This window comes from Nylanderia fulva, unplaced genomic scaffold (assembly GCF_048542155.1).
Source record: "Nylanderia fulva isolate GAGA-0341 unplaced genomic scaffold, ASM4854215v1 Scaffold133, whole genome shotgun sequence".
Lineage (NCBI taxonomy): Eukaryota > Metazoa > Arthropoda > Insecta > Hymenoptera > Formicidae > Nylanderia > Nylanderia fulva.
The window spans coordinates 180333-195766 of NW_028189548.1; the positions used below are offsets into that span (position 1 = coordinate 180333).

The following is a 15434-nucleotide window of genomic DNA, read 5'->3' on the forward strand; positions in this document are numbered from 1 at the left end:
ATGTTTACCTTGCACTGATCAACGATATAAAACTTAACTAGATACTAAAATTAGTTATCCTATTTATTTAGGACCTAAGACTAGATCTTAAGTAATTAGAAAGACCTAGATTTAAGTCCTAAATAATTAGGATAATTTAACCCTAAGCATGTGTCTCGTAAAACCTAACCTTAGGGGTTAGGTTAGGTTCTAAGTAAATAAGGTAACCTAACTTTATCGTGATTTTTCCGCGTGCATAGTAAAAAGTCTCACGGTAACAAAATGGTATCTTATGATAAACGCGATAAAACTGTGTTTGCTCGGAAAAAATAGCAGGCGATTGGCAGAGCTCCACCACCATCGTAAAAACTGACGATAAAGTGGGTGTTATCGTGAAACAAAGTGGGTGGCTGTTTAAATAAAAGACGTTCTTGTCTTCACGGAAAGTAAAAATTAGCCATTATAGCATTCATAGCTAAATCATCAAATTTCAAAAATAATGTTCATTTAAATTACTAATATAATTACTAATATAATCACGGAAAAAAATTAGGCATCACAACTAAATTTTATCCTTGATTATACCTGAAATTTAGTTATGCCTAAATTTTAGCTATGACAGCTAATATTTTTATTTTCCGTTACTACAAAATATTAGTTGCCATAAAATTTAGGCACAATAATTAAATTTTAAGTTGTAATATAGGGACAGCTAAAATTATTATGATGGCTAATTTTTTTCCATGTTGCATTAGCGATTCTAGTAATTTAAATAAACACTATTTTGAAATCTTTATTAATAATAAGTTTAATGACACTTGAAGAAACAAAAAAGTACAAAAGTATATTAAAATTAAAATGTCTAGATATATTTAAGATAACATTCTCTGAAAACATGTTCTCGTCTTCTTAGAAGGGCTTAAGAGGTTTATGACGGTGTCTTAAGCTATCTTAATCTCGTATACTATAATATTCTTAGAGTGTCTCAATTTTATCTCATTTTTAGAAATTGTAAAATATATTCCTCAAAATTCGTCAAAAAAATATTCCTAATTAAAAGAAATTATAAATATAATATAATTATAAAATTCAGATTATATTTTTATTTAAATTATATTATATTAATAATGCTTCATTCAAGTAATTGTATAAGTATATAGTGCTCATAGTGTTCCATTAAATAATCCCTTATAAAATGAGAATACATTCAACTTTGCGATTAATTCCAAAGAAATAAACAAACATTTATTTTGTAGAATATGTATGTTAAGATTTACTTAGAATTTACAGAGAACCGCAAACATTAAAGTGTTTTGCGATAATATAATGTTGCGACGACTATAATTAACAGAATGTAAATATTTGCACGATAAAACGACACACCGACTTTATAACTGTTTTACTTTGATAAACTTTTTGCGCGCGACAATATGTGAAATAATTGAAAAGTTATGTATAGAAGAAGATATGTATATACATACATATATAAAGCTGTAATCGTTTCAAAGAAACATAAATTATTAAGAGCAGTTTTGATTTTTAATGCGGTTTAAAGAAACATCGCATGAGTCGTTCAATCAAAAGAATTATCTCAAACAAACTGAGATGTCAAGCGTTCTCTGTTTGTCTTCTCCGAGACTTTTCATATAATTTTTCGCTAGATTTTGAAAAATTTATGATATCGCATAAATTACAAAAGAATTCTGTCTCTTTTAAAAAGCACAAACTATCGATTGCAACAAGAGAGCAAACGTTGTACAGATAAATCGAGATGTAAAATTTACAGACGGATTCTTGAGTTCCCGGTTCATTATAAAATAATTTAGGTATAATTCTGTGATTATTTATTATGTGATTTTAATTTAGCAAGCTTTAACTGTAAATAATATTACACGATTAATATTATTATTATTGCCAATAAAATAAAATGTACTCAAATATTCTTAAAACTCTAGAAATTAAGTTGATATTAATTGTTCTGTTCAATAAATACTCGATATTATTGAATAATTAAAATGTGAATGAGAACAGAATAAAATGGATTGACATAACAAAGCTCGATATTCTCGAACGTAAAAATGAATAATGAATCATGCACGTATACGTCAAATTCACTCGATAGCTTACGCCATTGTGGCATTGTAGTTATATTTAATTTATTTATCATTTATTGGTTGTTCACACTGCTGCTTGTTATCTGATCATACGAATATCGATACGAATCGAATTTAAATTTATATATAAAATTTGACAAAACAGATGTCCATCAATTTCCTTTAATAATATTATGCAATATATAAAGAAACCCGTCAAATTTTGTATACAAAATTAATTTAATGATTTTAAAAAAATATTCACAATTTATTATTGACGCATCTTTTGATAGAGATATTCTTATTCTCATGTAATATATATGTTTTTCTGTGTCGTAAATTAATTCTTTCTGCTGAATGACTTATACGTATATCAGATAACAAATGTTCAAACAAATATTAAAAAATACGATAGTTCGGAAACTTAGTATTTACTTCTAGTATTGATTCTTCATTAAGGAAGAAGAGTGCATTACGGTATCGTTTGTCATAATTTTCAGGCAATGATTACCTTGATTAACCACCCACGTGGGACAGAATGTTTTCATGACTCACGTCACATGTAAACAATCTTCCTCCATTCGTCAAACGGATTTAAATTTACCGAATCACGCCATCGTTCGACAAGCACCGAATGAATTATATAAATCGAGAAGTTTAACATCGCACAGAACGTGCGGATTATAAACAGATCTTTTGAGTAACCTTGAAATTACGCGATCTCGAGCAAAACAGAGAAGAAAATCTTCGAAATCACAATTTGTTCGAAAAAAATTTATAAGGCTTATTTTTTGCTTTTAAACATTAGAAATATCCCTAATATATGTTATGAAATAAATCTAATTTACGTTAATCTGGAGACGCATGTTCCTGAAATCCCAGGATCTACAAAGAGCAAGGGATCATCTATTAAACCTGATGTTAGGGTCCAGGTTTGGATCTAAACATAGTTAACTACTAGAGTGAGGAGATATAATGGATCACCATGATCTAAGTGTCGTCAAGGACTGTATTAGCATCACTCACTATATTAATACTACTATTATTAACCCGTCAGTTTGTTGTTTAATTTTGGAATAATCAAGCGATCGAGCAGTTGAACAACTTATGTTCTACTCGGAAATATCAAACACACTGTTCGCTATCGATTTACAACCGTCTCGATACTTTCTCTAATTGTAAACCCTAGTCCAATAAATAATTTAAGCCCTAAACCTTAAGAAATTGTGACCTTTCTTAAGGCTTTCTTAGGACTTAAATCATCTATTGTGTGGACCAAGCTTAAAGTTCTTTGAGCTCGAGAAGACAATTGCACGACACGTCGCTCTGGAAACGTCACGTCACGGCGTTTTAGTGAACGCGCAACCATGCGTGAATCATCATGAGGAAGCCAATCGTACCGCGAAAGATCGAGGTGAGGTGAGGTGAGTCATCAACTCGGTTCGGTTTCGCGCCAGCGAACAGACTTTGCTCGCCCGAGACACTCGAGAGTCGCCATTTTCAGCCAAATAAATTAACGCGAAACGCTCTGTATGATGCTGTAAGTAAGGATAAGATCGAGCTCAAGTGTACTTAAAAGTCTAAGTAGAATTCAATGATCAAGTTTCATTTTCTAGGATTCGAATGATACTCATGAAAAATAATATTTTATATATTGTACTTGCAAAGAATCTAGAATCTAGAACAAATAAATTTAAATTTTAGACCGAGTACAGTCTCCCAAAGTTCAATATAGTACTAAGTATTTTCTATAAAAATCAAATCTTTTACAAGTAAATACTCTAATTCATACATCCATTCATCCTCCCCTAGAATTTCTCATAAGTACTGATAAAAGATTTGAACATATACCAAGTTCGAATGTACTTGGAAATACTGTTCTGGTTTGTTGAAGTATAAAGAGTTCGAATTTACTTAAAAGTATTGTTTTTTTAATAATCATAGAGTTTATATATAAAATTTTCATAATACACATTCAATGCGCGTGCTTTCTGAAAATTCTTTAAAAACCGGGGATACGATAACGATTTAAAAGACGCAACAACGTGCTTATATGTTTATGCTTATTAATGACGTTTGACGCTGATAGCAAATACCACTAATTAAATCACAAGTCCAGAGAAAAGCGTTCGGTCAGAGAAGCCGGCAATCTTTAAACTAAAGCGATATTATCATTGAAAGAAATGCGTGTCAAATGTGAATTATCATCATTTGTTCGAAAGTTGATCGACTCATCTGTTTCCATTATTAAAAGCAGAAGAAAAGTATAGAAAGAATATAAAAATCATGAGAAGTATGAGAAAAGAAGAATAGGAGAAGAATATAAGAAATTTATAAGATTATAAAAAGAAAACAAGAGAATATGAGTAAGTATGAGAAGAGATGATAATTCAATATAAAAAATAAATAGAGATAAAAACGAAAAGAATTCTTTCATACTTGGTAAAACTCAATTGCGGTTGCCTGATAATCAGTAAACCAAAGTTCAATATCTGCCATCTGGCATAGAGTGGTTACAGGGAAAAAATTGAATGGAAATATAATCCACTGCAAAAATAAAAATCTGTGAGAATTAATTTCATTGTAAGTTGTAAGAATAATGTATAATAAAAACTTCTATTTAAAAAGAAAAACAATTTTAAAATCGAAAAATCAAATTAAAATTTAGAATTAAGATTCAAATTAACAATTTTCGCCAGTTTTAAGTTTAGATCATATTTCTCTATTGTAATTATTATCATATAAATCATTAGATTATTTTTAACTGTTGATAAATTATTTAACGTCTCCACAGTAATGATTAAACCATAAATAAAACAAATTCAACAATATATTACAAATATAATAGAAAATAAAGTTGTCAAATTATTTTAAAAAAATAGTCACATTTACTTTATCTGTGTCATTTGCGAAAGTTATATAATCTTACGTAAAAAGCAGAGAAAAACATTTCTAAAAATATACATGATTTGCAAGATTGAGTAAGTTAATTCTTTTTTGAAACTAACAATAAGTTAAGTTAAAGTTGATGGCTTATAAAAATAATTTAGTTATGTTAAAAGTTGCATAAACAAAGTAACTTATTGTCAGTTAAAGTTGAGTTAAGATTAAATTAACTTAAGTTCATCAAAAATTAAGTTTTAATTTAAAAAATTATATATATATATATATATATATATATATATATATATAATATTATTTATATTAAATAAAAATGTCATAAGTTAAACATTTTTTAATTTAACTAAAAATTTGAAAGGCTAAAAAAGTCGATTTTAAAAATATTTTATTTGTTAATTTCTTTAAATTTATATAAAATAATAAATGACGAAATAACAAAAGTTTTGATTTTTTTTATATAGGAATGTATTTTTTTCTTTGTAATTACAATTATGAAAAAAAATAAAAACTAATACTATATGAAACCTTGATTTATTTCATAATACTTGTAAGAATGACATACATCATGGAATAATACTCTTATTAATTCTTATTAAAATTTTAATTGTTCAATGTTTAAGATTTTATTTTAAAAAATAATGGCAATAAGATAAAAAAACTTTTAAGGAAAAAAGTTAATAAGTTGAAATTAAAAAAAACTAGTTTAAGTTAAAAATTAATTAATTTTAAACTAAGCTAAGTTAAAAGTTATTAACTTTTAACTTTTTTCTTTAACTTTTAACTAATTTACTACCCAACCTTGATGATTTGAGATTAATTGGTAAATAAAATAATCTCGTATATTACAATTTTTCGGAAAAGGCAGCAGAAATATCTCATTGAGAACTGAAGAAATTTGACTTTACACAAATCCGGTAAAAGTAGAATAGCATTCATAATACTGGTCCAAACATTAATTTTATTGCTAATTATATCGATTTTATGATAACTTAAATTGAATCTAATTTTTGAGATAATGTGAATGCCTCATGAAAAACAAAAAAATGTAATTATCAGTAGCTTCGTATGGAAATTCTCAAATGATTTCAAAAATATATACAGTGTCCCAGAATTATCACCTGATAACGGCAGATTTCTGGGATCATTTGGAGATGATTTTTCCTCAGAAAAAATGTCGAACGATTAAAAATAAAAGGTTTTTCGCAAACTAAGCGCTTTGTGAAAATAAAATATTAAAAAAAAACCACATTCTTTCATTAATTTTAAATAGAGTTTACTTTAATAGAATATTAATTTAAGGCTTAGTTACAAAAATACGTGATAGCAAAAATGACGACATCTCCATCAACATTTTCGCTGAAGAAAAATGATCTTTAAATAACTTAGAAAATCCAATAACTGATGATTCGCTACCCACACAGCACAAAACATTTCAGAGACCTTCGCAAAATTTATTCAAAAATGTTTCATATACGTCTTAATTACGTGAAAATGTCCGCTATTTTGTCACAAATATGTTTATGAAAGATTACATAAACGTTTCAAATGTTACGTTTTCTATGTTATGTTTCTTAGATGTTATAATGACGTTTCAATGTTACTTGAAACCTTTTTGAAACTTTGAAACGTTTCTGCAACATTTCTGTTGAGTTTTATGCTGTGTGGATAATTCTGGGACACCCTGTATATGCAATAACTAATGACGTTATATTCAGTAAAATAACACAAAAACAAAGTCAGCTGATTCAGATAATCACAATTAACGCAAAGAAAAATGCTATTTGTACGATCTTTTCTTATGTAAGTCATCAGGATCACGTTGAAGATAAGAACAATATTAAAGAAATAAAAAGGCAGACTAAACTCTGCTGCATATGTCAACAGTGTTACAAATCGTATTTAGGACAAAATCGTAATTTGAGTGTCCATTATCTCAAAAACTAGAGCCAGTTCAAGAAAATTGTTCTTTTTTGGATCCCCAAAACACCCTAAATTCATTCAAACATCTTTGGCACAGCTAAACAAAAGTTTCTTTTATTGACCAGTGTAATAATCATTCGTGGCTGCATATATTTTCGTCGTGGTGAATAGAAGAATTCAGCGTGCAAATTCTATGTATAAAATAGGTGGTTGTGGGAAAACTTTATGCATAAATCTCTCCCGCTCTCGTATAAAGAAGCTGCTCGCGAAACTCCGGAAAATAGCTTGCGGTGTCTCTCGAATGAAAAACCGGAGGATCATTGTTCCATCGTCGATTCGATGGTAATTGTAACGTCAATTCTTCCACGTTACACGAGCAATTCGCGTGTCCGATAAATGTGACTCCGTTCTGTACTCGGTATCGCCTTTGTTAACATTGTATGCGTTATTGTACACTTAATATCAGACATACGTAGCGAAGAATAGAGTATGAGATACGAAAATAAGTAATATTTTCATTAGCTAACTACATGTGACCTGAATACATTTTAATAATTATTAATTTCTAGCCGGGATTTCAAAAGAGATTTCTTTCTCTTCTCGCGAAAATATTATCATTTTTAAATTTAAATACTGAATTAATATACTTCTCATTAGTAAGCGATAGAAAAGTCAGTAATGACAATAATAATAATCAGTTGTGTGTGTGTTATAAAATAAAAATTATAAATTAAGAAAAAAAAATAATATTGCAAAAATAAAATGTAATAATAGCAACAAAATATTACGCTGTAATAATCTCGAAAATATCGAAGATACTATTAAAATTTTATTACTATTATTATAATTTTTGTAATTAATTTTACATTTATATAATTAGCCGTGGTAAAAATATTCTCGTAAAATATTGACGAAGAATTAGCAGCAAGCAAATTCGTGGAGCCTAGAAAATTACAAAATCGAAACAATTTCGCCAATTTTTTCCTGATGATCAATTAACCCCGATGCTTGAGTTTATTAAAGGAAACTTTGTATTACAGATTTACGCAAATCTGTAAAAAGCAAAAAGAAGATCTCTAAATAGTCTAACACTAATTGTAAGTAAATCGAGACTGTCTATACAATTAACCCTAAAAGGCCCACGCTAACTTCGATTAACTCGCTGAACGTGATTAAATATACACTTTCTTTCTCCAGCTTTAGATGAGTCTAAGGAATCTCTCGTCGTAAATTCCGGAAAATTTCCTATCGATATACCAATCCGGAAAATGACTAAACTCGTTTATTCAACTATGTATCGCACTATCTGTGTATTAAAATGTAAATTCTCAAGATTGCGATTTTTTTCACTTTACAAAACGTAATAAAAAATTACCGATTGGATTCTTTATTATCGCCAGTCAAAAAATTAAAGGAATAAATATTTCTCAATCAAATTGGCAATTCTTTAGTTATAATAAATTTCAACCATAATTTTGCTCCTTATCAAGTGTACTGAAAATAATAAAATAATAAAAAATAATTATTAGCTACATTTTATCCTATTAGCATCTCTGCACTAAAACCTAAAAGTTCCGGAATGTTATCTTTTAAAAATGGCACCTCTTTCTATCTTGATATATCAAATGTGTTTAACAATATGACACAACTAAAATCGCACAAAATGGATTTGCCGTGGATTTTGAACTTTGAAAATCTGAGCTCGAATTTCGACCAAAAATTCTGAGTTATATGCAATTTATACATGGAAAGCCTTTTCGTCTTTCCTGTTAATGAAGTTAAGCACGAGATAAAATGAGATGCCATTTTTAAACCGTAATAGATAACGTTCTGTAGTTTCTAGGTTTTAGTGTAGGAATATTTAGGTGTTAAAAATGAAAAAAAGATCGCTTTTTTGTAATAAAAGTGGCTCACTTGACATGGAATGCTCCACATATATATACATATATACAATATTGTACATATCGACTTAATCAAAACAAACAATTGATTGCGGTTTGCCGCATCCGCCGTTATCACAGTTAGTTAGTACTATATTGTTGATAAACATGAAATCTCTCTCTCTCTCTCTCTCTCTCTCTCTCTCTCTCTCTCTCTCTCTCTCTCTCTCTCTCTCTCTCTCTCTTTTATAAAAAATCAAATCGAGCGCTATATTTGATGTAGTACGTCTTTTTTATTTGCTTTAAATATTCTTATATGTATATACAGGGTGTAACCGAACAAATATATACATCATCGACTTCTTTGGGTCAATTTGGAGACGATTTTTCCTCCGTGAAAATGTCGAGGTACGAATAATTTTCAAGCTAGCAATGATTGAAAAAGAAGAGATTCTCACAAATTAAATTTTGGAATAAAAATATTAACAAAACTACATTTTTTCCAGTCAATTTCAAATAGAGTTTACTTTGATAGAATTTTAATTTAAGGCTTACAAAGAATACAAAGATAGCGAAAATTGGGAACGTGCAAAAAATGCTGACCTCCTTCGACATTTTCGCTTGGGAAAAAATCGTTTCCAAATTTGTCATGAATCTGATGATTTTTTCAGTTACACCCTGTCTAATATTAAGTCTCAAATTTTAAAAATCGAAAAAAAAACTTAAAATTGACATATTGTTATCTGTTTATAGTCCTCAACTGATGAACTCTCGTTCTTTAAGATTAACCGTAATATAACCGTCGCTGAAACTTTCGCCGAGGAAGAGAAGTCGCTGAAGAGAATCCGTCATTAAAATGGTTTCTCCTGTGAGAGACAGTCGGAGAGAGAAAAGAATGAATCGCTATAACCAAACTCTTATTTAACTAAGCCTATTATCTGCTCGCGACTGATTTTGTAAAATCGTTCACTGAAACCGAGCGAGTAATAAGATCGATCGTTAATAAAAATTGTTATTTACGATAAAATATAATAATTTATAAATTAATTAAATTTAATTAAATTAAAATTAATAAGTTTAATTAAATTAAAATTTATTAAATTATTAATTAGATTTAAAAAATTAGGATTAGATACTATACTATACTCTATATTATAGAAAATACAGATTAATTAAATAGTAAATGTAAGGCATTAACAATAAAAAAACATTTGGCGGTAATGTTAAAAATATAATTAGAACTTGTTAATTAATTCGATCGACGAATAGATGTATTCGTGTAATATTTCTTATGTATTGTTGTTGAAAAATTGTATTATTTATTCTGAATAAAAAAAGCATGATGTGTAGAATGATGATAAAATGTGAACTGCAATGACATTCTTTGAAGGATTCGAAAATACAGAAAAAGATGCTCTCGAATATCTGAACCTGAAAAATTGTTTTTCCATAAAAAATGAACGACTATTCGGAAATTTTGTAGATGTAAATAAATGAAAACTTCTTATTCTTCGCTTAATTAAAGAAAAATGGGGGTTTCTCACTTTACAATAGATATTTGAAAAATTTAAGTTAACAAAAAATTGTTTATTGATCAGATATTTAATGAGGATCGTTTGGAGAATAAAATTAATAAATTAAAAATCGGAAGCGTATATACAGGGTGTTTGACAAAAAATGTCGAGAAAGGCCATCATTTTTTGCATGTTCTCAATTTTTGCTATCGTGTATCTTTATACCTATACGTTAAATTAAAATTTTATTAAAGTAAACTCTACTTGAAATTAATTGGAGAATATGGTTTTGTTAGTATTTTATCTCCACAAGGTTTAGTTTGCGAAAAAGCCTTTATTTTCAATCGCTCGAAAATTATTGATGCCCTAATATTTTTGCTGAAGAAAAATGGTTTCCAAAACAAGATCTACTTGTATATTTTCGGTGTGACATCTTGTTTAAAAGAGAAAAATTCTCGATGAAATTTTCTTGTTCGAAAAAACAGATGAACTTTGGACTTCCGAGGGGGGAGAGAGAATTTTCAAGAGACACTATAGTACATACATATACGTAATTTTTCAGCACCCTGTAGGTCGTGCATGCGTCACTCGAGGCGACGATGACGAGGACGGTTTTCGTCGACGAGGAAATCCTGAAACCGATTCCTTGCCGACACTTGACTTTCTCCTCGACTAGGAGGTAAAATGAAGAAAAAAAAATAAATAAAAGAAAAATAAAAAAGAAGTCTGGCGCGCGGATAATCGCGGGACGAGCGCATGGCGTGACGGTGCGCGCTGACTTGCTCGTTCGCAGGCAGGTTAACGCAGGCAGGTTGGAGGTTAACCTTCGCGCACGCCGGACGAGTCGGAGTCTTCGGGTCGGAGAAGAAAAATGAAAAGGGAGGAAAAAAGAAAGGAGAAAGTGTCTCCCTTATTCTCCGACCGCGCGCGAGAAAGAGAGAGAGAGACAAGACGAGACTTACCCCATAAACCAGTCCACGGTATCGCGGAGATACTCGGGTAACCTATCCAGCTTGGATGATTTTCGTGTGGATCACCGTCGCGAGAGGAAAACAGCGCGCGCGACAACCGAGAAAAACAAGCGCGAGTCGCTCCTCCTTCCCTTTCTCTCACTTCTTTTTACTAGTATCACCACGGTAGTAGTAGTGGTAGTTGGTAGTGGTAGTAGTAGTCAACACACGGTAGTAGGCAACTAGCGGCAGCGGCAGCGGCGGCGGCGGCAGCAGCAGCAGCAGCTACAGCAGCAGCAGCGGCGGCGGCGGCGGCGGCAGCAGCAGCAGCGGCGCGCGTTTCGCGATCTCGTGAAATCTAACATGGCGCTGCTCTATTGTCACCTGTTCCCGTCATGCCCCGCTGGCCGCTGAGACGACGCATAGCTATGCGAGAACTGAGACGCGGCCCGTAAATGTGTGTGTGTGTGTGTGTGTGTGTGTGTGTGTGTGTGTGTGTGTGTGTGTGTGTGTGCGTGTGTGCGTGTGTGTGTGTGTGTGTGTGTGTGTGTGTGTGTGTGTGTGTATATATATACGCGTACGTGCAAGTATGATCACACGGACGATCCGAACTTCCTGGAGAGGGCCTCTCTTCGAGATCGCCTACTCGTGTCCGCGGGAATTTAGGATTTTACCGGAGCGCGAGGCTACGCGCCAACGAACTTCTTTCGCGATAACGCGAGAGAAACGACGCGGGAGAGACGCGCACCCCCGTTTGTTACGCGCGAGATTACGTGCGAGAGACGCGCACAGCTGATCGCTTGACAGATAGCGGCGCGCATGCGTCCTTCCCGACTAGAGTTCTCGGCGATCGCCCGTAGGTAGCGCTGGCGTAGCGGTTCTAGTGAATTTTTATCCAATGCTACCAACTATAGAATAGAAAATATGTTTGTTATGTTTTTTTAGTTTTTTATAGCGAAATAATATTTTTTTGATAGTCAAAAATAATTTCTATTATTGAGATTCTAGAAAAAAAGGATTCTAGTAAAAAAAAAAGGGATTCTAGTAAAAAAAATGGATTATTATTGCCTGTTTGACACTCTCAATTTATATTTATATTTATATTACAGAGCTTTGTTAAATTCTTTAAAAAAAGGGATGTTTTGCTCTCAATTTATATTTATATTTATATTACAGAGTCTTGTTAAATTTTAAAAAAAAGAGATGTTTCGCAAAATTCTATGTATTGAAAAAGACTCGTACAGTCAAAACATATACGTTTATTTAATTGGTTTAAGGGTCGACAGGTCGTCCAGCCAAAACATGTACGTTTCTTTAATTGGTTTAAGAGTCGACAGATCGTCCAGCCAGACTCCGAATTGATGTTGAAGACCTCGCGCGGTGACAACGCGAAACTTCGGTTTCAGTGTTGCCAATGCTGAGAAACTAATTCTCGGGTTTTATGTAGTGGTACATGTCTATACACGTACATACACCATTGCATTGCTCACGCGGACGCACCGTAGAAAGACAAGGACCGATAATGACGTGTTCTCCTTGTTCCTCTACCGTGCCGGTATACGCGAGATGCGGCCTGAAAATGCTTTCTGGGTATCGATTCTGTAACTTTTTCTAAAGTAAAAACGTGAAAAATGAAAAATTTCCGCCAATTACACATCAATTTCTTTTTAAAATCAATGCGTGATTGGCGAGAATTTTTCACTTTTCACATTTTCACTTTAAAAAAAGTTACAGAATCGATACCCTGGCCTTCCGTAGCAGAAGGCAGTAACGTAGCAAGGCTAAAATACACCCACTTTTTAAAAATTGTATATATGCTTATGCACATATGTGTGTATATATATGTTGCGAATTAACCAATCAACTGACATGTTGCTTCACTTTCATTGGTCAATGGGCAATTGTCAACTAGCAACGGAAAATATTTGCAACCTATTGTAGAATGGCTCTTATGCATATGCTTATGCGCTTATGCAAGAGTGTGTGCTCCCCGCTTAAGAATCTTGATTGATCTATAAACGTATGCATAAGAAATTCGATTGGTTGAATTTATATGCTTATGCGCTTATGCAAAAGTGTGCGCTCCCCGCTAAAGCGGGGGGGGGGGGGATCCGTAATTCCAGGCCGGCCGATAGGCGTCTTCACCGGGCCTTCTGCCGACCCTTAATCAGCAAAATATTACTTTAATAAAAGGATAGATCAAGCCGCAATGAATAATGATTTCCCGTTATTTGATTCAAGCGAGAATATAATTGTTCAATATATATAAATAGGTCCTTGAATAAGTTCTCGCTGTTTTTTTGTTAAAAAAAAACATTTATTTAAAATATAAGGCTTACAATAACTTTACTCAAAGTATTGTCCGTCGCCCGATCTTGATCAAGCAATGATCTCCAATTCTTCGTCTTCAAACTTTGTCGGTGCTCCAGAACGTTCTTTATCTTCAAGGTCAAAGTCATTATTTTTAAAGTGCCTAAACCAGTCTCTGCATGTCGTATTCGACAGAGCATTGTCACCATATGTTTCAACAAGAATTCTGTGTGCTTCAGCTGCAGATTTCTTTTGAATAAAGCAGTGCAATAAAATTCCCCGCAAAAACACTTTATTTGGCACAAAAGTAGACATTTTCGCAATAGGTAATTAAACACGTGGTTGACACTGTGGTAAACTGTATCTACTAGAATTTGAGGTTACATATAGTACTACTTACAGGGTTTGTCCGGAAAGTAATGCGTCGCATTTTTTTAAAAAAGAATTTATTGATCGCATAGGTAAAACAACTTAAAATTGTTCGAAGTATGACCCTTCTGCGTCAATACATTTTTGCCAACGCGATTTCCATGCGTCATAAGATTTCTGGAACTCCTTGACTGGGATGCTGTTCAGGGAGGCCGTCGAAGTAGCTTGTACGTTGTCAACCGACTCGAGCTGTTGTCCTTTGAGCTCCCTTTTCAGCCGAGGAAATAAAAAAAAGTCCGCCGGGGCCAAGTCGGGACTGTAGGGCGGCTGCGGCTTATCTGCACAGAGTTGCTTGAGTTCTTCACAAACTTCCACTCGGTGTTGCTTTTGCGCATCGGTCAACACTCTGGGCACAAGTTTTGCGCAAATCTTCCGCATGGCCAAGTCTTCCGATACAATCTCGTGAACAATCGTTTTCGGCAAGTTCAATAATTCCGACATTAAGCGAACATTCATTCGACGGTCTGAATTCAATAATTGGCGCACACGAGTCACATTGTCGTCCGTTCGCGATGTTGACGGGCGTCCTGCGCGGGCCTCGTCGGCGACCTCCTTCCGACCTTCTCTAAACATCTTGTGCCATCTGTTTGACTGCGATTTGGAAAGGCAATCGTCCCCGAAAACTTTCTTGAGCATTTCAAAAGTTTCCAGCGGCGTCTTGTCCAGCTTCACGCAAAACTTTATCGCATAGCGTTGCTCTATCGTTCTCTCCATCACAAGTTCGACGCGACCACTAAGCAGAGGTTCACAGAATAAGCCGTCCTAACCCTCCAAGCGCATGGAAACAATTGAGCGACCTACCGTTGGAAAGCTAAGGGTACCCCCCTTCCTCCCCAACCGGTCCCATCGCTCTGCGATGTATAGTCGCGTCACAAAAAAATGCGACGCATTACTTTCCGGACAAACCCTAGCTGATGCGTTTCCGTACGAAATTCCATGCACAGAGTGCCGCTACGCCATTTTTTAAAAAACAGCGAGAACTTATTCAAGGACCTATATATATAAAATATAATATAAATATATAAATATAAATATATAAATATATAAATATTTACATAAATATATATATATATATATTTGTACACAAAATGCGTACAAATATACACATCCATTCGGAAACACTTTACACCTGAGAACACACTGTATCCCCTTCACTTTTCCATTGAAATCATGAAACCACACCGAGTGTGTATAGTTTCCGAACGCAGCCTATATATATATATGGATTAGAGTCCCTAGAAGTAAGAGTCTGGGGAATGTTCTAATTTTTAGTTCAAAAGAAAATGGCATCCATAGTGAATTCAAAAAACAGTAAACATTAATGGAAATTGTCTTATCTTTTAATAAACAAAAATTTTTATAATATATAAAATTGATATATCACAAATAATATATAAAAAAATGTTTTATGTTTCTTTTAAGATTTTGAATTAGCAAAAAAAAGAAGAAAAAAAAAGG

General features: G+C 32.7%; 2 protein-coding genes across 3 annotated transcripts in view; both read right to left on the reverse strand.

Moving 5' to 3' along the window:
• Positions 1-12059, reverse strand: part of Mob2 (MOB kinase activator 2) — a 40670-nt gene extending 28611 nt beyond the window's left edge. Inside the window, exons 1-2 of one of the 2 annotated variants that reach the window (XM_085479931.1) lie at positions 11819-12059; positions 11250-11674 (exon numbers count right to left, since the gene is read on the reverse strand). The gene's annotated coding sequence lies outside the window, so the exon portion shown is untranslated. Of the gene's footprint in view, positions 1-11249 lie in introns of both variants that reach the window. The other variant, XM_085479930.1, reaches the window with a different exon arrangement.
• Positions 12060-13524: 1465 nt separating this feature from the next.
• Positions 13525-14880, reverse strand: LOC146724422 (protein GVQW3-like). The gene is made up of 2 exons (XM_085479910.1): positions 14778-14880; positions 13525-14709 (listed from the first exon to the last, which is right to left on the reverse strand). Exon 2 carries the CDS (start codon positions 14688-14690, stop codon positions 14019-14021), a length of 672 nt encoding a protein of 223 aa, XP_085336036.1. The 5' UTR covers positions 14691-14709; positions 14778-14880; the 3' UTR covers positions 13525-14018.
• Between the last annotated feature and the right edge of the window lie 554 nt (positions 14881-15434).